At 36.4% G+C, this 23229-nt stretch overlaps 1 protein-coding gene across 1 annotated transcript; it reads right to left on the bottom strand.

Moving 5' to 3' along the window:
- Window positions 1-606: 606 nt before the first annotated feature.
- On the bottom strand, window positions 607-22411 carry c4h1orf53 (chromosome 4 C1orf53 homolog). Its single transcript, XM_030132640.1, has 3 exons — window positions 21921-22411; window positions 7884-7985; window positions 607-1893 (listed from the first exon to the last, which is right to left on the bottom strand). The coding sequence occupies exons 1-3, from the start codon at window positions 22251-22253 to the stop codon at window positions 1822-1824; spliced, it is 507 nt and encodes a 168-aa protein (XP_029988500.1). The 5' UTR covers window positions 22254-22411; the 3' UTR covers window positions 607-1821.
- Between the last annotated feature and the right edge of the window lie 818 nt (window positions 22412-23229).

Raw genomic sequence — 23229 nt, 5'->3', positions numbered from 1 at the left:
TTGGAGGCTAATCGGAGTCGTTTTGAATTTTTTATGAATTTTTTGAAAATTGCTCAATGATGACAGATAGGAAAATTGTAGATTTGGGACCTTGCTGTGACCTTGAACTTTGGCCTACTTGGCCCAAAATTTAATGGGTTGGTCCCAGGGCCTAGGCCTATCTGTGGGGAAGATTTGGTAAAGATGGTTGGCATGAAGGGCAACACAGTGGTGCAGTGGTTAGCACTCGTGCCTCACAGCAAGAAGGTCTTGGGTTCCATTCCAGCACCAGTCGGCGGGGGTGGGACCTTTCTGTGTGGAGTTTGCATGTTCTCCCCGTGTCTGCGTGGGTTCTCTCCAGGTACTCCGGCTTCCTCCCACCATCCAAACACATGCACTATAGGTTAACTGGTTAATCTAACTTGCCCATAGGTGTGAATGTGAGAGCGATTGTTTGTCTCTATATGTTCAGCCCTGCGATGAACTGGCGACTTGTCCAGGGTGTACCCCGCCTTCACCCCTATGTAGCTGGGATAGGCTCCAAGCGACCCCCGTGACCCTAGTGAGGATAACGCGGATTCAGAAAATGAATGAATGGTTGAAATAGTTTTCCCGTAAAGTTGTTAAACAAACACACAAACAAACAAACACACAAAGCAAAGTGATCACAATACCTCCTGGAGGAGGTAAGAATCTAAAACTATTAAAACCTTGGAACTGACTCATTTATGCAGCGGTACACAGGTAGTGGTGCACGCCTGATTTTACCTTGTACCATTACCGTGGGCTACAAAGTGCGTTATTTAGTGCAACCTTTGCTGGTGCATGGGCCTGCTGGGAGTGCGTTCTGATAGCCTGCCCATGCATGTGTGCGTCCGTGCAGGCCTGCGCCGGCGAACATGGGCTGATCTTTTGCAGTGCTGGGATAAGAGGGCCCAGGAGTTCATTAGGCTGCAGCTCAGGAGAGCAGCCGCAGGGAGCTCGGTTGTAGCCAAGTGTTGCCAGGAGGCTGAGCTGGGAGTCCAGTGGGTGGTGGGGAGGGAGGGAGGGAGGGTGTGTGTGTGTGTGTGTGTGGGGGGGGGGGGGGGGGGGGGGGGGGCTGTTGATGTCCATGGCATGTTTGTTAACAGCCTGATTCCATCAAGTGGTGTAACAGCAGCGCAGCCAAGTGTGAGGGCTGACCCTTGGCCCCTGCCTATTTTTAACAGCACAGTATTTCAGTCAAAGGTAGACAGTTCAGTCAGGCACTTGTGGAGTGTAAATGATGATAATATTCATGCAGTTGTACATTTGGGAGAAGAAATAACAAGAGATGCAAAGCAAAAGAGCACAAGACTTCATCTGACTATCTGCAGTTACTTTCGCTTATATGCCCTTTATCTTGAGGGCGAAGATCTAAAATGCACTTTCAGTTTTCATCTCCATACTCCCACAACCCTTGTAAATGCATCAGAGGAGCAAAACACCACAATATATTTAATACTCTTAAAGACAAAACGAAAAAAAAAAAAGAAAAAAAAAAAATCAAGCTCAAGGCATTTCATTGGGCGTTTGAGTCTGAAAAAATGTCTAAAAAAATACAACAAAAACAAAAAGGATTATTTTACGCGAGGTTGTGGTGAACAAATCCCTTCGTCCGTCTTCACCAACTCATGAGAAAGAAAATAATCCAAAGAATAGTTGTGATTCACTGGAGGTAGGTATTGCACAGACACTACCCGTATTTCATCATTTAGTACAATGCTAAAAAAATATGAGTCTCAAAGTATCCAAATAACGACAGGCACAAGTCAAGCAACATGTGACGGGTTCCATTCGGAATCTGAATCCATCGGCACAGGCTTATATGTAAAATAGAGAATTAAACTTTTTCTTCTTTGCGGGGTCCTTGACGTTGACTTGGCCATATGGACACTGTGGAGAAAACAGAAGATGAGTGTGAGTTTAACACAGGAGGTTAGAAGTGAAGTTACTGATGCAGAAGAGAGACAAAAAAACAGAACATTTAGAAAATAAACAGAACATTTAGAACATAAACAGCCTCCTCCTGCAGCTCATTCATCACCGTCAGCATCAAAAGACTTCAATAAAAGATAGATGGTATTTTTGCTTCATGCCACAGTACCACAGTTACACAAGCTGTCATGTTCTTCTGTGACAAAACACTAACACTAGAGTTCTATCTGACCAAATATTAACATGGATCATAATTACAGCTGTGATGTAACCCACAGGTGTCGAACATTCGGCCCCTGGGCTAAAACCGGCCCCCCAAACAGTCCAATCCGACCCTGGGGATGAGTTTGTAAAATGCAAAAATTAAACTTAAGATATTAACAAATGTGTTAGAATCATTTTAGTTCAGGTTCCACCTTCAGACCAGTATGATCTAAAGTGGATCAGACCAGTAAAACACGAACGTAATAACCTTTAAATAATGACAACTCCACATTTTTCTCGTTTTAGTGTAAAAAAAGTAAAATAACTGAACAATATAACCTGATAACCTGAACAAATACGACAAAATGTAATGTCTTCAGAGACGTAAGTGTAATTCTAACAATATTCTGCCTGTTATTAAATGTTTTGTGTATTTGTAGATCCACTGTAGTCGCTTTTCTATTGGACATTTGCGCAAAACTTTACTGATATTTACTAAATGTCGAAAAAAACAGAAGTGCGTAATGTCGGTTTTTCCATTCAATCACAAATGCGATGATTTGTTTATTTATTATCGCAAGACGACACGAGAAGTCATTCCATAAACATGGTGACAAACGTAAATATGGTGTTGATTTACAGATACATTCATTATTATAATATATAACCCCTCTATCCCATATTAAATTAAAAAATGATTTGTTTCCTAGTGTGTCCACATATACCGAGACATGTTTCTTTTAAAATTCTTCTTCGCTTGTTGTAACATCCGTCAACATCATTTTTTTTAATTCACGTGACTAGTTGCAGAAAATGGTCTTTCCATTGCAATTTTCCTTGATATACCATTTGCGCTACACCCGAAAAACCACCTCTTGCCAGCGCAAAAACTTTTTATCGAAAAACAAGAGTTTTGGTAAAATTTTCATTTTTCCATTAGGTAGATTTTTATGCGTAATTTATATTCATGCAATTTGAGGGTCAATGGAAAAGCGACTAGTGATCTGTAAGTTGTAAAGTACATGTATAACTGATAAACTGAGGCGTTGAAATTGCACTTATTTTTCTTAAGACATTTCAGGTTGTTCATGTTATTCACATATTTAAAGAAAGTTTGTAAAAGTCAACATTTTCTCAGTGTAATCTGACTTTTTTCACTGTTTTTATTTTACTGGTCTGGCCCACTTTAGCTCATATTGGACTGAATGTGGAACCTGAACTAAAATGAGTTTGACAGTCATGATTTAACCCTTACATCTCTGAGATTATCCATGTATTCCAAACCTAGAGGAGGTACATGAGTCTGGTTTCTGTCAGACAATTAAACTTTTAATAAGACATTGACTTTAATGTTTAACAAATGACGTTCATAAAAAAGGTCTTAGTTTTAATAAATGGCTGATCTCTGCAATCTTTCATCCACATGTTGTGCAGCTCGTCTGGGTCACATCTGCCGACCCCCCCCCCCCCCCCCGCCCGCCCGCCTCTTCTCACACATGTAAGAATGTCATCAACGAGGCACCAATACGTTCACAGAACTGTAGTCTATTAGGTTTTATGGATGATTTAAGTCCGTTGTTCTCTTCACAGAGTTCCTTAAATTACAACAATAACTGTGACTAAATGTTTGATCCAGTCACAATGTTTCTGCCGAACTTATATTAACTGAAAATGCGTTTGATATTCACTCATGTCCCTCTATATCAGGGGTGTCAAACTCATTTTCGTTCAGGGGCCACATTCAGTTAAATTTGATCTGAAGTGAGCCGAACCAGGAAAATTATAATATAATAATATATAAATAATGTCAACTCCAAACTTTTCTCTATGTTTTAGAGTGAAAAAAGTAAAATTACATTATGAAAATGTTTACATCTACAAACTATCCTTTCAAACAATGTGAATAACATGAACAAACTGAAAAAAATGTGTAATTTTAACAATATTCTGCTTCACTTTATCATTTACACATGTATATTATAACTTACAGATCAAAGTGGATCTACAAATACACAAAACATTTAGTAACGGGTGAAATATTATTAAAATTGCACTTACTTCTCTTAAGACATTTCAGATTGTTCCTATTTGTTCAGGTTATTCAGATATTTTTGCAATACTATACTTTGTTTTATTGTAAATACATGAAAACATTTATATTTACACGGAGAAAAATTTGGAGTTGTGAGTGTTTATAGGTTATTATGACCCACCTGAGATTGAATTGGTCTGAATGTGGAACCTGAACTAAAATGATTGTTAATATCTTAGTGTAATTTTTACATTTCACAAATTCATCCCAAGGGCCGGACTGGACCCTTTGACGGGCCGGATTTGGCCCCCGGGCCGCATGTTTGACACCTGTGCTCTATATGGACATGTTTTAACTCCTCTGCTACCTTTTTTTCCCTTTACTGAGCCCATAGAAGGTGGATGGAAGATGAAAATACAGACATTTCATCCAGAACTGTAGTTTGATTTAACTGTTAATACATGTATCGTAATTTTTTCCTTCACTGTTGCTGATTATTTGCCTTATAGCCTTGGTATCTTTGCTGTGTTGTAACCAAACACCCAAACCATGAAACTAAAACCATAAAAAAAACCAGACCACACGAATCATTTATTAAACACAGGAGCTGAATATTTGAGAAGCATGGCATGACTGTGGTATTCTGGACTGATTCGACCTGAAGACTGGGATGTTCTCCAAGAGTTGAAATGAGCATACATATTTAAAAAGTAATAATAAGGAGAAGAAAAAGAAGAGGAAAGAATGAAAAGATGAAGAAGGAAAATAAGAAGGAGAAGAAGGAAAATAAGGAGAAGGAAAAGAAGAAGAAGAAGAAGGAAAAGGAAAAGGAGAAGAAGGAAAAGGAAAAGAAGAAGGAGAAGAAGAAGAGGAAAGGAAAAAAAATGAAGAAGAAGGAAACGAAGATGAAGATGAAGAAGAAGGAAAATAAGAAGAAGAAGGAGAAGGAAAACAAGAAGAAGAAGGAAAATAGGAAGAAGGAGAAGAAGGAAAATAAGAAGAAGGAGAAGGAAAATAGGAAGAAGAAGAAGGAAAATTAGAAGAAGGAGAAGGAAAACAAGAAGAAGAAGAAGGAAAATAGGAAGAAGGAAAATTAGAAGAAGGAGAAGGAAAATAGGAAGAAGAAGAAGGAAAATTAGAAGAAGGAGAAGGAAAACAAGAAGAAGAAGAAGACGTCTGCAAGTAAATTTGGCCCAAATCCCTTTTTTTTTTTCCCATATGTGACCTGTATCTGATCTGTTGAAGACAGTTTGAACAGCACTAATCCAGTTTTTTCTAATGCGACCCACACCACTGTCATATGTGGTCTTAAATCTGATATGTATCCAATATTTTGCAAAGTGACTTCAGTCTGAACGTCCAGGTCGCATTTATCTGACCTCTGCATCATTAAAATGCGACAAACGTCACAATTCACAACCAATAGCTTTGCTGCTACAGATGTGTGAAATTTCTCCCGTTATAAGTAAATGGGGCAAAAAAAAGATTTAAAAACTTCATCAAAAAAATTAACTTTGACCTACTGTTCTCAAAAAAATGATTTTTTGCTTGAATTACGCAAAAAAAAGTTGAATTAAGCAGAAAATCTGCCAAAGGAACAAGTGAAAATTATCTTGGTCAGATTTCTTGAAATAACATTTTCAGATCTATTGTCTAAAAATCAGTTCTTATATCTCATTGAAAAGTTCCTCTTTAGGTGATTCTGTCTTATTTTAAGTGTGATGAGATATGTGGACTAGAAATGAGAAAAATACACTTGGTCAGATTTAGATTTTTGCAGTGTAGTTCTTGTTCTACATAAACACCAAATGCAACCTGTTAGCTTCATGTAGTACACTCAAGGAAAAAAGAAACGCACCACTTTCATTTTCTCAATTTTTTCAGAAATATGACAGTTATTGCAAAATTGGAAACTACAATGAGTTCAGTCCTGTTCTGAGTCCAAATGAAATGACTGTTTTCCTGGTTCTGGTTGATTGATTTTGATTAGCAATAAGACCTGTATTTGTGTATTCCTCACCCATGTCTGCTCATGAGTCAAACTCACAGATGAATTGGACCTCTGCTCAGTTGTGCACAACCATTCCCTATAAAAGACACCAAAATGGAGCAAAAACACATTTGTCCACACTGACACCACTACTGCAACCGGAGAGAGATGGGGCCATTGCCTGCAACCTGTCACGGAGATGTGACAGCCGATTGTCCTGGTCCTGTGCAGCGGCTGTAACACGTGGTCGACCAGATCTGGGACGGTGGTTGGAGGAGCCAGTGGTGTGGTAACGCTCAGCAAGGAGTACAACGGTAGAGTGGTGGAGTCCAAACAGCCTGGCTACGGCCCGTCTGCTCCGTCCAGCTGAAACATGCCAATGGCCCCATCTCTCTCCGGTTGCAGTAGTGGTGTCAGTGTGGACAAATGTGTTTTTGCTCCATTTTGGTGTCTTTTATAGGGAATGGTTGTGCACAACTGAGCAGAGGTCCAATTCATCTGTGAGTTTGACTCATGAACAGACATGGGTGAGGAATACACAAGTACAGTTCTTATTGCTAATCAAAATCAATCAACCAGAACCAAGAAAACAATCATTTCATTTGGACTCAGAATAGGACTGAACTCATTGTAGTTTGCAATTTTGCAATAACTGTCATATTTCTGAAAAAATCGAGAAAATGAAAAGTGGTGCGTTTCTTTTTTGCTTGAGTGTATGTAAACTGTCTATATATGATACATGATATATGATATATATATGATATAAAGCTGTAGTGAAGAGAGCATGTGTCAATCATGTTTTGAAAATTCACCTGTGTGTGTGTATATATATATATATATATATGTATATATATATATATATATATATATGTATATATATATATATATATATATATATATATATAAAGATTTAGATTTTTTCCAGTGTAGCAACAATTAAAAACAAACCGATTCAATAGAGAAGCAGAAAAATTCATATTCACATTCTTCATATATTTACCTCCGCCAAGGAGGTTATGTTTTTGCCAGGGTTTGTTTGTTTGTCTGTTTGTCTGTCCGTTAGTGTGCAACATAACTCAAAGAGTTATGGACAGATTTTGATGAAATTTTCAGGGTTTGTTGGAAATGGGATAAGGAAGAAATGATTAAATTTTGGTGGTGATCGGGGGTGGGGGGGCCCACAGGGGGGCCCATTTCCAACAAACCCTGAAAATTTCATCAAAATCTGTCCATAACTTTTTGAGTTATGTTGCACACTAACGGACAGACAAACAGACAAACAAACAAACAAACAAACCCTGGCAAAAACATAACCTCCTTGGCGTGGGGGGGGCCCAGAGGGGAGCCACTGATCAGCCTTGGCGGAGGTCTGCGCTCTCCGAGTGCTTCTAGTTTCATGATATTTTCTTTTAAACAGAAATAACGGCGTACAGTCTTTGAACTCAGGCTTTAACTTGTTCCAAACATTTAGTCCAACACACAGACTGAATGTCTTCATATTTGCTCTAACAGAAGGTTTTCTGAACTGAAATTATAAAGAATTTGCTGCATTTTAAACAAGCTCTGAATATGAACAGGCAAGGGATTATTTTTTATTTTGTGGATGAAGTCACTGAACTTTAAATCTTTTAACTTGATAAAAAAACCAGTTTGTGTGTTCCCTATAAGAGGTCAAATCCAAACAGGGTGAAGCAGAGACAGACAGCACAGATAAGAGCTCACATGTCTGCATGCGCTGCCACAGCACTTCCCTCTGTGAAGGTGGGCATACTCTGTGAACACCTTGTACCCGCTGGAAGGGTCCACATACATCTGCTTCTTAGCCTGAACATAATGAAGATATTATTATTTAATTAGTAGGACATAGAAACATGTATGCAGGTGTGCAGCCCCCGCATGCATCCCCATATACTGTACATACATACACACACCTGAAACACATGAAAGCGCTGTAATGAATATGAACATATACATAACGACAGATTGTTTAGGGTCAAGCAGAAGAGGGAAGGAATGACCTCGAAGCATAAAAACAGATGCAAGACACTCGAACTCTTATGATCTTACTAATTAATTAGCGCTGTCCTTTTGTGTGTAATTCAGCAGGTGAGAATCTGCTGTTCTTCACTGACTGGAAGACACTCATCTGTGGATCATTCCTTCTTTTCATATTCAACTGGGAATCCACGATCGGAAAATGAAAAAAATGACTCGTTAATTCATTATTCATGTACAAATCCAAAATCAAAAAAACAGTTGTTTTTCATTCTTTCGATTGAATGAACAAATTAAAAATCGAAAATTAGCAAATGGACCAAATGTGGGGTTTCATGTCATATTTGGTATGACGCGCAAGTTACTGACTTCTTCGTGTGTTACGTGAAGTGGTTTCTACTTAGATTGTCTACCATGGCTGGTCGGTCCATGTACATTTTGGTAATTGGATTTTCTTTTGGGAAACAAAAGAAAAACTAGTGGTTAATTGATTTTCATTTAAAATACAAGAATTAAAATTGAATTTCAAGGCATTTTCTGAGACCAGATGTCATCATTTTCAAGGAAAGAGTGTTAAGGCCTGGGTCACAAAGATTCTTACCAACAATGGGTTTGTACGAATCTTCCAGTTTGTACGAAATCTGGACATCGTAGACACGCTCCCTCCACAAATGTGTACGAACTCGAGATTTCATAAGAGCTGGAAATGACACAGAAAAAAAACAGGCGTTTTTGGTCCGTTTTTCCATTTGTCAGGTAGTGACTTTCTTTTTTGTTATTAAAAAGAGAAAATGAAGATCAATTCTTTTTTAAATTTGGTTTATCTGTTTTGACACTGAAAAAGAAAAACGCCTTGAATTTCAAATTTAATTCTTCTGTTTTAAAATGAAAATCAATTAACTACTAGTTTTTCTTTTGTTTCTGAAAAGAAAATCCAATTACCAAAATATACACTGACCCATGGATGCACCGTATTAGACAAAACCACAGTACCTGGAAGATCCTGATGTTTTTTCAGTTGTCATGGGTCAGTGTATCTTTTGGTAATTGGATTTTCTTTTCAGAAACAAAAGAAAAACTGGTGGTTAATTTGAATTTAATTTTAAAACAAAAGAATTAAAATTGAAATTCAAGGGGTTTCTCTTTTTCAGTGTCAAAACAGATAAACCAAATTTTTTTTAAAAGCAATTGAATTTCATTTTTTGTTTCTAAAAACAAAAAAGAAAGGTCCTACCTGACAAATTAAAAAAACGGACCAAAAACACCCATTTTTCATTTTCAAGGAAGGAGTGCTAACGCCTCGGTCCAGGGGCACCGCTACCAGTTGTGGGCCCCCTGAAAATCGATCCGTTTTTTAAAATTTGTTTTATCTGTTTTGACACTGAAAAAGAAAAATGCCTTGAATTTCAATTTTAATTTTTTTGTTTTAAAATAAAATCAATTACCACTAGTTTTTGTTTTGTTTCTGAAAAGAAAATCCAATTACCAAAATATACACTGACCCATGACAACTGAAAAAACGTCAGGATCTTCCAGGTATTGTGGTTTTGTCTAATACAGTGTGTCCATGGTAACCAATCTAAGTAGAAGACACTTCAGATAACACACGAAAAAGTCAGTATCTAACTTCAGGTCATACCAAATCAGATATCAAAAATGTCAACATGAAACCCCACATTTGGTCCATTTGCTTACTTCCAATTGTTACTTTGTGCGTACAATCGAAACAATGAAAGACAACTTGTTTTTTGATTTTGGATTTGTACATGAATAATGAAATAACGACCCATTTTTTTCATTTTTTTGTGGATTCTCAACTGAATATGAAAAAAATGAATGATACATGGATTTATACAATAAGATTTTTTTAAATTTTTTAAATCACTACACTGCAGAATGCATGACAAACACACTCTAGACACAATAGTCCTTTCTTTATATTGTTGGGGTCGTTCTGCAGAGGATGAAAACACCTTCTGTAAGTGGAAAACACTGAACTCCTCTGCCATCCCTTAGGAAGTTCCCAAATGTCATCTCTCAGTCTGTTTACCTGACAGAAATGGAGAAACAGACCAAAAACGCCCATTTTTCATTTTCTGAGACCGGATGTTTTCATTTTCAAGGAAGGAGTGCTAATGCCTCGGTCCAGGGGCACCGCTAGCAAGTGTGGGCCCCCTGAAAATCGATCCGTTTTTTAAATTTGGTTTATCTGTTTTGACACTGAAAAAGAAAAACGCCTTGAATTTCAATTTTAATTCTTCTATTTTAAAACGAAAATCAATAACCACTAGTTTTTGTTTTGTTTCTGAAAAGAAAATCCAATTACCAAAATACACACTGACCCATGACAACTGAAAAAACGTCAGGATCTTCCAGGTATTGTGGTTTTGTCTAATACAGTGTGTCCATGGTAACCAATCTAAGTAGAAGACACTTCGCGGAACACATGAAAAAGTCAGTATCTAACTTCGGGTCATACCAAATCAGATATCAAAAATGCCAACATGAAACCCACATTAGGTCCATTTGCTTATTTCTAATTTTTACTTTGTGCGTACAATCGAAAGAATGAAAGACAACTTGTTTTTTGATTTTGGATTTGTACATGAATAATACTGGTCAACAACAAATTTATTGTTTAAGTTTTTTGAGCTGATTTAGGATCATTTTGGTGTGCTGAATCCAAAAATCACATTAATTTTGCTCAATCAGGTCAACTTTCTGAACTATGCTACATATTGGCTTTTTAACATTTTTGCTTACATTTATGGGCATTTTCACATCATATGATACAAAATTCTTTCATATTTCTTGCAATAAACGAGTTCTGAAGATTTTACTTTTGCCAATTTATGATTAATGTTTTTTTTAATATTACAGGTGAATGAAATGGCTTCGACTAGAAGATCGTGCAAAAATAAGCCTGATGTATTCTGCTACATCTGCGCTGAATACACCATTGTACCTAACAGGAATCCAGTCACAAGTTTCATAAAGTGTGCTTGTGAAAATGATTTTTTTTCTCTTAAAACCTATTTTGGGTGAGAACTATATAAACAAATCAACTGATAAAGTCACAAAAATGTAATCAATTTTGTGAGAAGATCAAATTTTTCAAAATCAAATTAGCAAAAAAACCTGACCTGATTGAGAAAAACAGATGTCATTTTTGGATTTAGCGGTGCAAAATGGTCCTAATTCAGTTGAAAAAACCTAGACAACTTGCAAAACACATTTTTTTGTAACCCAGTGTAATGAAATAATGACTCATTTTTTTCGTTTTTTGTGGATTCTCAACTGAATATGAAAACAATGAATGATACATGGATTTATACAATAAGATTTTTTTATTTTATTTTTAAAATCACTACGCTGCAGAATGCATGACAAACACACTCTAGACACAATAGTCCTTTCTTTATATTGTTGGGGTCGTTCTGCAGAGGATGAAAACACCTTCTGTAAGTGGAAAACACTGAACTCCTCTGCCATCCCTTAGGAAGTTCCCAAATGTCATCTCTCAGTCTGTTTCCAACTGAGAGCCCAGTAGTTGGTGAGCTTTGACAGGCCACAAAGGGAAAAAGGCCCGGGGCCGTTTGGTGACACGGCCTGTCATTTCACATGCCGTTGCAGGGCCACATAGTGAAGCTGGCACACCACTGGGCCCCCTCTGTATTGTGCTTTTCCCACCCAGGCCCTGCCGCCGTCCTCAGGTCGCGGCCAACTTCCCTCAACTTCATCTTCAGCCGCACTCAGAAGCACAATATTTACAACAGATACCGCCTAAAGGCACGCAGACGACACCTATTCGCCGCTGTCAGAGCTCACCGGTTCTGTAAGATGAATGAAAAGAGTCGCCCAGATTTGACGAATATGACAGATGTGACAAAAACGATGAGCGTCACTACCTATAAGACCTCTGCGTGGAAGTTCAACTGTTTTCCACAGTCGTCCTCGCACCACATCAAGTCCCATGAATAATTACAGACCACGTTCTGTCCCAATTATTGCAGACATCTTCCACTCTCACACCCACTATTAGTTACAGTCAAATGTTATTTTGCTGGAAACAATAGCTGAACCCTGCCCTGGGGAGCGCCACGGAGAAGAACAGCATCTGGCAGATTATGGAATCAGCTTCAAGAAACGCTCTCAGTATGATTCCAACACCAGTTTAACTAATGATTGTGCAACTGGTATTTGGAATCGACTCCCAAAGGAGGACAGTACCCCCCCCCCCCCCCCAATGTTAAACACGGTATCATGAGTAGGGATGTAACGATTACCAGCATAACGATAAACCGCAGTGAAATTGCCAACGATTAGTATGACCGTTTAAATTCTAATTATCATGATAACCGTGTTTGATTACCACACTTTTCCAGAGAAAACACCTATGTAAAGATCTGTATCGTATCGCCAAATTTTTGCCAATACACACCCCTTTACATTACCAGTAATTATAATACAGGGGTTGGACAAAATAATGGAAACACCTAACATTGTGGCATCATAGAAGGTGTTTCCATTATTTTGTCCAACCCCTGTAATACTCAAATAAGATCTGGTTTAAAATAACCCTATTTTACTTCATCACACTGAATTATTTTGCACTTTTTCACAAAAACAACTGCAGATTGTGCTTAACCTTTAGGGGTCCACGGTCATGGCCTCGTGACTGAATCACATGACATTTTCAACACGTCGTAGCATCTGAAGTCAGTCATGTACACCACTGGGGACAACTGCATTCGAAAGTGCAGACTTGAAACACTCTCACTTTTTATTTGATGTTGATAGAGCAAATACAAGCGAAGATATGAGGGTTTGAACTCAGAGCAAACAAACATGAATAAAAGTAGAAAAATGAGGTGGTGGGGGGGTTATATTTCTGATCATATCTTTAGCATTTTTTGTCCTTTTTCAAAACGAAAAAAACTGACTGATTCTAATCCACAGACTGTATTAACATTGAAGGTAAGGGTGAGGATGACCCCCACCTGGGAGGACTGGGGGATGCGGGGTGGTGAGAAAACGCCAATGTAAAGATCTGCTTTTATGTCAAATATTTGAGTATAGTTTTAATTTATTACAGTTTTAATTTGCTATACCTAATATTTGGAACCAATATTCACTTTTAAAGTCTTTGAAAAGGTCCGTTAAGCATCTGTGTGTTATTTATGCAATAAAGTATATACATTTTTCAAATCGGATTTTATATAATCTTTTGTGTTTATTGGCCTTGTGTGTTTTGGTTCAAGTGAAAAAAATAACAGGCAGTTGATATAGATGAAGTTGTGCTGAAAAAAAAAAAGATACCAAACATGGGTATAGTAAACATTTCTGTATATAGTATATAACGGCCAAATCAAAAGTACTGAAAAGCAGCCAAAATAGGCTCAGACCCCTAAGGGTTAATACTTGAATGTTTCTGCCAACAGAAAGTGCATTGTGCCAATTATTTTATTTGTTTTTTTGTTGTTTTTTTTTCAAAACACAACTTGTTTATAATATTTCGGTGTGTGTATCAGTACTTTTTGAACATTTTGAGCACAATTTCAACAATACCGCGATAAAAATAATAATAACGGTGATAATTTTGGTCACAATAACCGTGATATGAAATTTTCATATTGTTACATCCCTAATTATGAGGAAAAAGAAAGATCCTTAAAAAAAACTCAGACATCCATTGAAGTAAATAATGGCTCTTCCTTTCACTGTTCAGTATAAATGAATGAATGTTTTATTTATTTATTTATTTTTACTTATTTTCCAACTCTCTTTATTGAATTTTCCCACTTGTAGAACACATTCAGTAGATAATGTAAACATCACCTATTCCACACGTACAAACTTAAACTGCACATCATCCTTCACCCAGATGCACTCACTTTGAATTGACCTACATTTCATCACCCATACACTTTGTCTGTTATTTGTATGGAAGTATAGAAGTGAATGTATAGGCTAATGCCTCTGTGATCATGCTATGTCTATTTGTTTTTTTGTTTATTTGTTTTGATGATGTCCATGTCATCATTATGTGTATTGTTATTTTTTATTTTTTTAATTTATAGCGAACAAGTGATGTATTAATGTTGACTGTTTTACGTCTTGTTTTTTGTCACCTGCCTAGGGACTGCCATGAAAGGTAGTTATTTTTACTAATTCTGGCATATTTACATGGGTGGATTTTTTTTATACAGCAAATGTTCATAAATGTGCATGGTCCCTATTAAATAAACCAATAAAATACAAATAAAAATAAAATTTAAGTTGAATATCTTGATTAACGTATACAAAAATATATGTTAAATTCACATACTGTATATAAACCAATGCCATAGGGCAAACAACAGGAAAATAAATAAACAAACAAATAAATGAATTAAAAAAAAAAAAAAAAAGTAGTGCTCATAATAGTACTAAACAATAATCCTAAATCTTGCCACCAGGCTACATATTTCTTTTAAAATAATCAGTAAATGGCTGGAAAATTCTGAATGTTTTATTTCTGACATAAGACTGCTAAAAAAGAAATCTTTACGATTAAACAAAAGACCAGGTCGTCATTGTAAAGAAGAACTGGTAAAATAAAGGTTAAATTGAAATATTAAAGACAAACTTAATAATATATCCAAAAAAAAGTGGAACAAAGTAAACACTTATTTAATCCCACCCCTTTATTATAATACCACACAAAAACTCTATCAGTCTATATAAATGCAACATGTATATATGTCTGTATCAATCAATATAATAATTATCATATGGGCGCTTCTATGAAACTGGTCCTAAAACAGGACATGGGGTTAAAAATTCAAACCAGATGTCGACGAATGTTATGAAGCAAGATTGGAAGCACTTTGGGTCTATTTTCCAAAGAGATAGAAGAGAAACTTTTTCAGATAAAACATATTTTTATATACTTTTAAATAATTTTTATACAAAAATCTACATGTAACACGATAAAATGGACACAAAAATTACGCACTACTGTTTTTGTGAGTATCTTTTTATTCTCTCACAGGTACATTTTGGGAATCGAACTGTTATGCAAGGCAGTTGTTTCACAAAATGACCGCTTTTGCAAAATCACTCATTTATATACACTACAAACAAAAAGTTATGGATATTTTTAATTTTTGGGCTATTTTTTTCAGTTGGGATTCTTGCACAGCACTTTTTACTTTTCTGTGTGTGACCTGAATTTAAACACATTTTTTTAATGACCAGACACAGTTTTATTTACAAATGGCAAAAATGACACACAAAAAAAACAAAAATATCCTTAACTTTTTGTTTGTCATGTACTTTTAACTGGGCAGGTTCTGCATGTCATGCGAGTGGACACAATGGGTTCCACACCAAACCTGGAATGAGACTGAGATTGATGAAAAACCCACATGTGGATTAGCTAACTGCTAGGATCGACACATTTAACACAGTGTCTTTATTTATAGTCTATAGAAGACCATTTACACACGTTTTCACATCTAATGCACTGACACCTAGAGAGATTTAATGTCCATATTTGGGTCCTATTTTTGGACCCAATATTTGAATAAAAAATTCCTGAATTATGGGATGGATCAGAGCAAGAGTATAATTTTTTGTGCATTTATCTGAGGTCATCATTAGGTCCATCCTGAGGGGAAACATGTCTAAATTTACCTTTTATTATTGGGTCTAAAAAGATGGAAAAGTGACAAATACTGAAATAAACCCAGTTTCATAGAAGAACCCATATAATAATAATAATAATAATAATAATAATAATAATAATAATAACAATAATAATAATAATAATACAATTATTTTTATAGCGCTTTTCATGGAACTGAAAGACACTTTACATAAAGCAGATAAAAACTGAATCCAAACACATTAAAAACAGATGAAAGCAGGTGCAAATATATATAATTGTGCATCATAATCATCTGCATATGTACTAAATGTAAACCCATATAAATACAATATATAACTGGCTATAATTTATAATTATATACCATATTCCTTGTCATTTATACTATATTATCTCAATTGTGTTTTTTATGGGCTACAATTATATTAGTTTGCAGAAATACTATATATATATATATATATATATATATATATATTAAAAAAATAACAATCTCTACAGTATTCCACAATATATTAGTCGTCTGTACACTCCATCCCATCATATTATGAGACAACTAGCAAACCACAAAAATATAGACAACATGTTCGTCCAATTTGTCAGAGCCACTGTTTTTTTTATTTTTTATTATGTGACTAGATTTTTATGTGGGCCTTTTCTGCGTCATGCCGCTGACAGACAGATGGGAGGGGTCACATAATGTACTTGGCGGACGTCGATAGAGTTGTGAAAATAATGACTGTACTGTAGGTCCAGGCTCAATAAAACCCTGTCGCTGTATCGGTATTATGACTGAGCGAACATCCTGATAACGTATTTGGACATTTGATTTTTTTTCTCCCCTGTCTATTCTTTATCTGTTTTGTGTAGATGTAATATTTTCATTTTAATGCTTGCATTTTTATTACTGACACTTGTACTTAAACAGCTGCCAGTGACTGTAGATCCATCAATTTTATCAATGTATCAAAATAATTCAGGTAGAATGTACTTTCTCAGCTTTTCATGGTCATCAGATACGACTCATTTGGTCACTTTTTCTTCAGTTTTCTCTCTTTTGATATAATAACCCATGAATTTACCCTGGGTTTTTAGGAACATCTACATGATCAATAAATGAAATACAGGAAAATACCAGATTTTCACTGAAAAATGCAAAATACAAAGGATAATATAATCAATCCCTAAGGAAAAAGGAAATTGTAGAACTGTTAATTATAGCAACTATTTGAGCTATTAATTTGCATAACTGTGATAATCTCACAGAAATGTCGTATTTCATCTATATTTCCGCATCATTTCCACTATTTTCACACTGACTGCTTGTTTTACAGGCTCAGTTCAGATTCAGACTGCAGGTAAATGTGGCCCAAATCTGATTTTTTTCCTCCATATGTGACCTGTATCCGATCTCTTAACCCTATAACACCAAACGTATCATATTTGATACATGAGTTTTGATGTCCTCTACATGATCAGTGTGATTTTTTTTTCTTGAAAAACCTGATGTGTACAATTAGATACATGCAATACACACATAATCCACCAGGGGGAGGAATTCATTCACCAGAGGCCTTTCCAGTGACACTTTAATGCCACATTTCCACTACTAGGGCTGGGTATCATGGCCAATTTCCATAATCGATTCGATTTCGATTCATAAGGTTCTGAATCGATTAATCATGATTCGATTCAATCCAGTATCGATTCGATTCAGTATTTATTGATTGATTCAGATTAATTTAGTAATATCAAAGTAAAATTTTGAGTTGTAACCTGATTATCTGACTACCGCAGTCATGCAACACATCAATACTGGGATCAATATTGATATTAAAAAGGAAACAAATCAGCAGGAAGTAGCTAAATCTGCTCTTGAATAAGAAACATTGCCATGTTTCTACAGTGGCTCAGAACAGACTTCTGTCATCTTTATTCTGTTTTATGGCTGGTGGCTTCTACTCACTGGGGGGGGTTGTGTTGCGTTGCGTAGCGGTCGGACATTGTCACTTTACTATTCATCCAAGTTATTATTCCAGGACTCACCTCGGAGAACCTCCAGGCGGCCAGTTCCTTCACACTTCGGGTTTGAGTTTGAGGCTGGGAGGACCTCCAGTGGAGGGCTTTTCCCCACCCTTCCTCGGCGTCTTTTCCACGCTAGAGCCGTCGTGAGCGAGACCAAGACTTCCTCAGGGGTTCGCAAGACGGAGCCGCCCACGCTTCTGCGTACTCCCGGTCCTGCTCTGAAAAATCTATCTCATCCACTATTAATCGATTACGTAAAATTAAAACAAAATCAATCTAAGATCGATTAAATCGATTTTTTTACCCAGCCCTATCCACTACGTGGTACCAGCTCAACTCGACTCCACCTTTTTGCATTTCCATTACGAAAAATGACCTGGAATAAACACTGCAGACCACTGATTGGTCAGAGAGTTTTCTCTGTGACCCGCCGTTTTATGAAAAACAGTTGTGGAAGTTTACAGTAAATATAGCGGTAGGTTAATCCACATGATGACAGCCTGCAAAACTACACCATGGTCAGTCCAGGGGATTCAGTCTTTGGTGGACGACGTAAAAATTCAACATGAGCTTGAGGAGACAACATGCAACGAGCGAGTTCATCATCAACTCTCTGAGCAGACGACACGGAAGTAACGCGCTGCATCACTATGACGTCCAGGTACTGTAAAGTCAGTAGTATCCTGTAATGGAAACAGTCTCCAGAAATAGTGAGGAAGGAGGCAGAACTTTGACATGTTTGTGTTATATTATGTTTTTGTTTGTTCAAAAATAATAATATCTGAGCATTGAGACCCGATAGATCAAATATGACACAAAATTAAAACTCATACATGGAAATTAATATTTGATTAAAAAACATTGGGGTTGTTCAGAAGGACCAATAAAGGCTCCAGTTTCAAAGAACTGGAATTTTCTGTCAGTGATTTAATGGATCAGGCTTTACAGGGTTAAAGACAGTTTTAACAGCACTAATCCGACCCAGGCCACTTTCATATGGGGTCCTAAATCCGATACGTATCCGATATTTTGCAATGAGACTTCAGTCTGACTGGCCAGGTCGCATTTACTCGACATTTACATCATTGAAATGCAACAAACGTCATGATTCTGCATCCCAATTCAGAGGCTCCACAGTTACCATGGAAACACCGTCATCTTCTACTACATTGATTTACCAGTAAAACCCACAGAGTTGGATCAATGACAGTGGATGGACACACTGGGTTTATGTTCAGTTAATGACAGATTGGACTGAAAAAGACACTTTTTCTTCACTCTTCCTTGTTTTGATATAATAATCTTTGAATTTACTTTGAGGTTTCAAGAACGAATAAATGAACCCATAAAGACCTAAACAACCACTGGTGACCAAAATCATCTACCAATTTATAATTTCTGATCCACTAATCCTATGAATTCATGTGAATAATTGGTGTAAAATACAGTTAGTCATCTTTTGATGGTCATCAGATATGACGCATTTAGACGTTCAGAGGCTCTGTAGTTACCGTGGAAACACTGTCATCTTCTACAACATTGATTCACAAGTAAAACCCATGGATTTGGATCAATGACGGTGCGTGGAGACACTGGGTTTATGTTCAGTTAAGGACAGATTTTGTTGAAAAACTCACATTTTCTTCATTGTTCTCTGTTTCTGATATTATGAAAATTAACTTTAATCTGAGCTTTTATGAACATCTACATGATCAGTGAATTAAACATTGAAAAATACATGATTTTTTATTGAAGAAATGCAAAAGACAGAGGATAATATAATAATACATGGAGATAAATAACTTACGAAAGGTTAAATAGAGAGAAAAAATCATTTTGGAAATGACACAGAAGTAGAAATAGGGTCTGTGTGGGTTAAATATATGAAATTAAATATAAGAAAATCCATGATTTACAGTGAAAAATGTAAAATACAGAAGATAATGTCATAATAAATGGAGCTAAATAACTTATGAAAGGTTAGATATAGAAAAAAAAATCACTGTGGAACTGACACAAAAAAAGAAATGGGTCTTTAGGGGTTAAATATAGGAAATTAAATATAAAAGAATCCATGATTTACAGTGACAAATGTAAAATACAGAGAATAATGTCAAAATAAATGGAGATAAATAACTTACAAAAGGTTAAATAGAGAGAAAAAATCCTGTTGGAATTGACACAGAAGTAGAAATGGGTCTGTATGGGTTAATTCTTTACTCTAATTGTTTTGTTTTTTTTTCTGCTGATGCACTTTTCACTTAAGAGACGATAAATTGACTGTGACTTTTCCTCAAATAAAGGATGTGACAGGTTCCAGAATCAAAGATAACAATCCGTGTGTTTCCAATGACAACTTTTATTCCTGGTTTAATCTGAATAAACGTTAGCTCGTATTTCAGATGCCCACGTAAACACCTTATTCCAGTTGAAAAAGAATAGTTCGGAATAAATTTAAATCCGAATAAAGTCACTGGTTTAATCCCCTTTTAATTCCGATCTAAATTATTCCTCGGACATGTAAACCCTTTATTCCGTTTGGACTTTATTCCTTCCATTCTGCACATGCTCGTTGTCTTGTCCTGTCGCGATGACACACACATTCTGCGCTGGCGGAAGAATATGCACTGCAGTCTAGTCAACCCAAACGGTTCAAGTGGGCTATTCTGATGGGATCTACCAGCCTGGAAAACCCTGAAGGAAGAGTTCAACACTTGTTTTTTATTCATTCATCTGTCATGCACTAATGAGTTCCATAAGTGGGTAAATCAGTTTGCACTGCAGTGCACCGACTGCCTTGTTCTCACAGCCCTTCCGTTAGCTTAGCTTAGCCTAGTTTAGCATAATGGCTTCATTCCTATGGTCAGACGTAGCCAGGCTTTCATGGGTGAGCCGTAGTATTTTATGACTGATTTTGTGAAATTCACTTCTCCCTGATCATTCCTATAGTCCGCTGGGGTCAATATGATCACAAATTGAGGCTCAAATCATGGCGATGTGACTTACTGCAGTAATAAAATCTTGGGAAATAAAAACTAATGCAAAGCTAAAACGCTAAAGCAAAGCTAATTTAGCGCATGCATCCCTTCCAACAAAAAGATTTTCCAACTTCCGTCAACACAACAGTCCCAAGATTGTATGAGTGCAGTAAGTCGCAGATGTAAAGAAATAATTAGGGAGAATCGGATTTCACAAAATCGCTGACAAAAGACAACAAATCACCTTTAAAAAGTAGGACCAATGGCCCTGTAGTTTACCGGCCAAATTACAAGCTTTGGGAAATGTATCCAGATGTCATTTATTATCACCCAGTTCTGTGTATTTCTTACATTACAGAAATAGCCCATGTTTTGGTCATATTCCAATCAGATCTGTAAAAAATTCAAATTCCAACTTGATATCATTGATCATTAACCTTTGTCAATAATAATAATAATAATAATAAAAAAAAATAGGACATTGCCTGTTGTGATAAATTATTTAATGTTTCCTCTGACATTTGATAAAATTTTAGGTGAGAAATTATTCATGTATTTATTTATTTATTTATTATTTATTTGTATATGAATTATTGAAAATGTATTTCGTGCATATATTGATTTTGTTTTATTTCATTTTTATATCTGCATTCTCTTATATGTATGGTGTTATATGTTAAATGTTTGACAGTTTGTAAATTGATATTTAAATAAAGTTGGAAAAAAAAAGAGTGCAGTAAGTCGCAGATCTAAAGAAATAATTAGGGAGAATCGGATTTCACAAAATCGCTTATAAAAGACGACAAATCACCTTTAAAAAACTGGCTACGTGTGACCATGGAAATGCAGTGACTATGCTAAGCTAAGCTAACAGAAGGGCTGCAAAAACCGAATAAACGTTTCTCATGTAAACCTTTATTCGGGTTTAACATTTCCATGTAAACAGAAGAGAAAATACTTTAGTTCCGAATTAATTTCTTCTGGAAAAATAAATCGGATTTAAAAAACGTCATGTAACCGTACCAAACGTCAGGGTTATATTGCGCATGCGCAGAAGCTGTCCAGCCCACAGACATGTTCGTGTACCTGTGGGTGTTTCCACTCATCACTGCTCACCTCACACGCCTCTCTGTGGACTCTGTGGATGGTCTTCTCCTCCTCTGTCAGCCGGTTCCCACATGGTTCTGCATCTGCTCCTCCAGTCCTGCTCAGGTCTGGGTCCAGGTCTGGGTCCAGGTCTGGGTCCTGGTCTGCACTGATCCGGATCGTGGTGCGTCTCTTGCTTTGGTCTGACAGGTTCTTTATTGACATTTTGACCAGTCGTTTATGAAAGTGAACATGCAGATGAGTCAGTATGCTGACAAACGGACAGCTTTGGTGAAACATGCTCACAGAAAACAAACTGTTCCAGGTTTTAAAATGGATAAAAGGGGTTTGTTCAAACTTCATCCGTGCGTAAAGTCCTACTGCGGCTGCGCACAAACGCCTTGGCACTTTTATTCTTCAACATATTCTCATCCTTCAAACACCGATGAATGGATATACAGAAGTAGACTGCATTATTTCATACAGCCAGAGCCTGTCCATGCCACTGGTTCTGTTTCTGTTTCCTCTGTTTTCTGTTTGGGTCGGACTTCCGCCTCTGCGTCACGTGACCATATCGTAAACCGGCTCCACTGTCGCACACAGACACAGCGCCTCTGCTGTTGTAAAGCAGACGCAGAGGACGGACTGCCTCTGCACAGACACTGCAGCTGGAAAACACGAGTAGGAAAAAACAAAACAAAAAAACTGTTTTCTCACATCCTGCTAACAAATCAGATCAATATTACATTATCCGTCTAATTCTGTTTTTAGCAAAATACCACATTCATAAATCCAAGTTCTCCAATCATAAATCTTCCTTTTTTGTCTTTAAAATTGAAATTTCTCAATATATTTCAAGAAGTAAGTATTCTGAAAATAAAAAAGCTATCAAAACCACTGATCTATGTAACAGTTATGATCTTTGTGTAAACTGACATATTATTTCCTCTTGCATATTTGGTCCCCTGGCTGTTTTCTGTTCTGTTCATGTTGTTATATTAATATTGTTTTGTACTTTTTATGTTTCTATTGTACTCTGTATAACACAAAATAAATAAATATGTATTAAAAAAACCAAACAAAACAGAAAAGTAATAGTAATAGAAATGTTAGGACTGGATTACATTTACTGGGCTCTGAAGTGATAAAGAGTTGCATTAATGATTTAATAAAATATGTACATACTATTTAAATTTTAAACATGTTTAATTCTAATTCTCTGTTTCTATATATATGAAAGAGGATTAGGGGCACTGGAAAAAAAAAATTAAGTAAAATTAAGGTCCAATATATATACTTTATTATTATTCTGAGATTAAAGTCAGAATTCTGAGAAACA

Source organism: Sphaeramia orbicularis, chromosome 4 (assembly GCF_902148855.1).
Source record: "Sphaeramia orbicularis chromosome 4, fSphaOr1.1, whole genome shotgun sequence".
Lineage (NCBI taxonomy): Eukaryota > Metazoa > Chordata > Actinopteri > Kurtiformes > Apogonidae > Sphaeramia > Sphaeramia orbicularis.
This window is presented reverse-complemented; position numbering and strand designations above follow the sequence as displayed.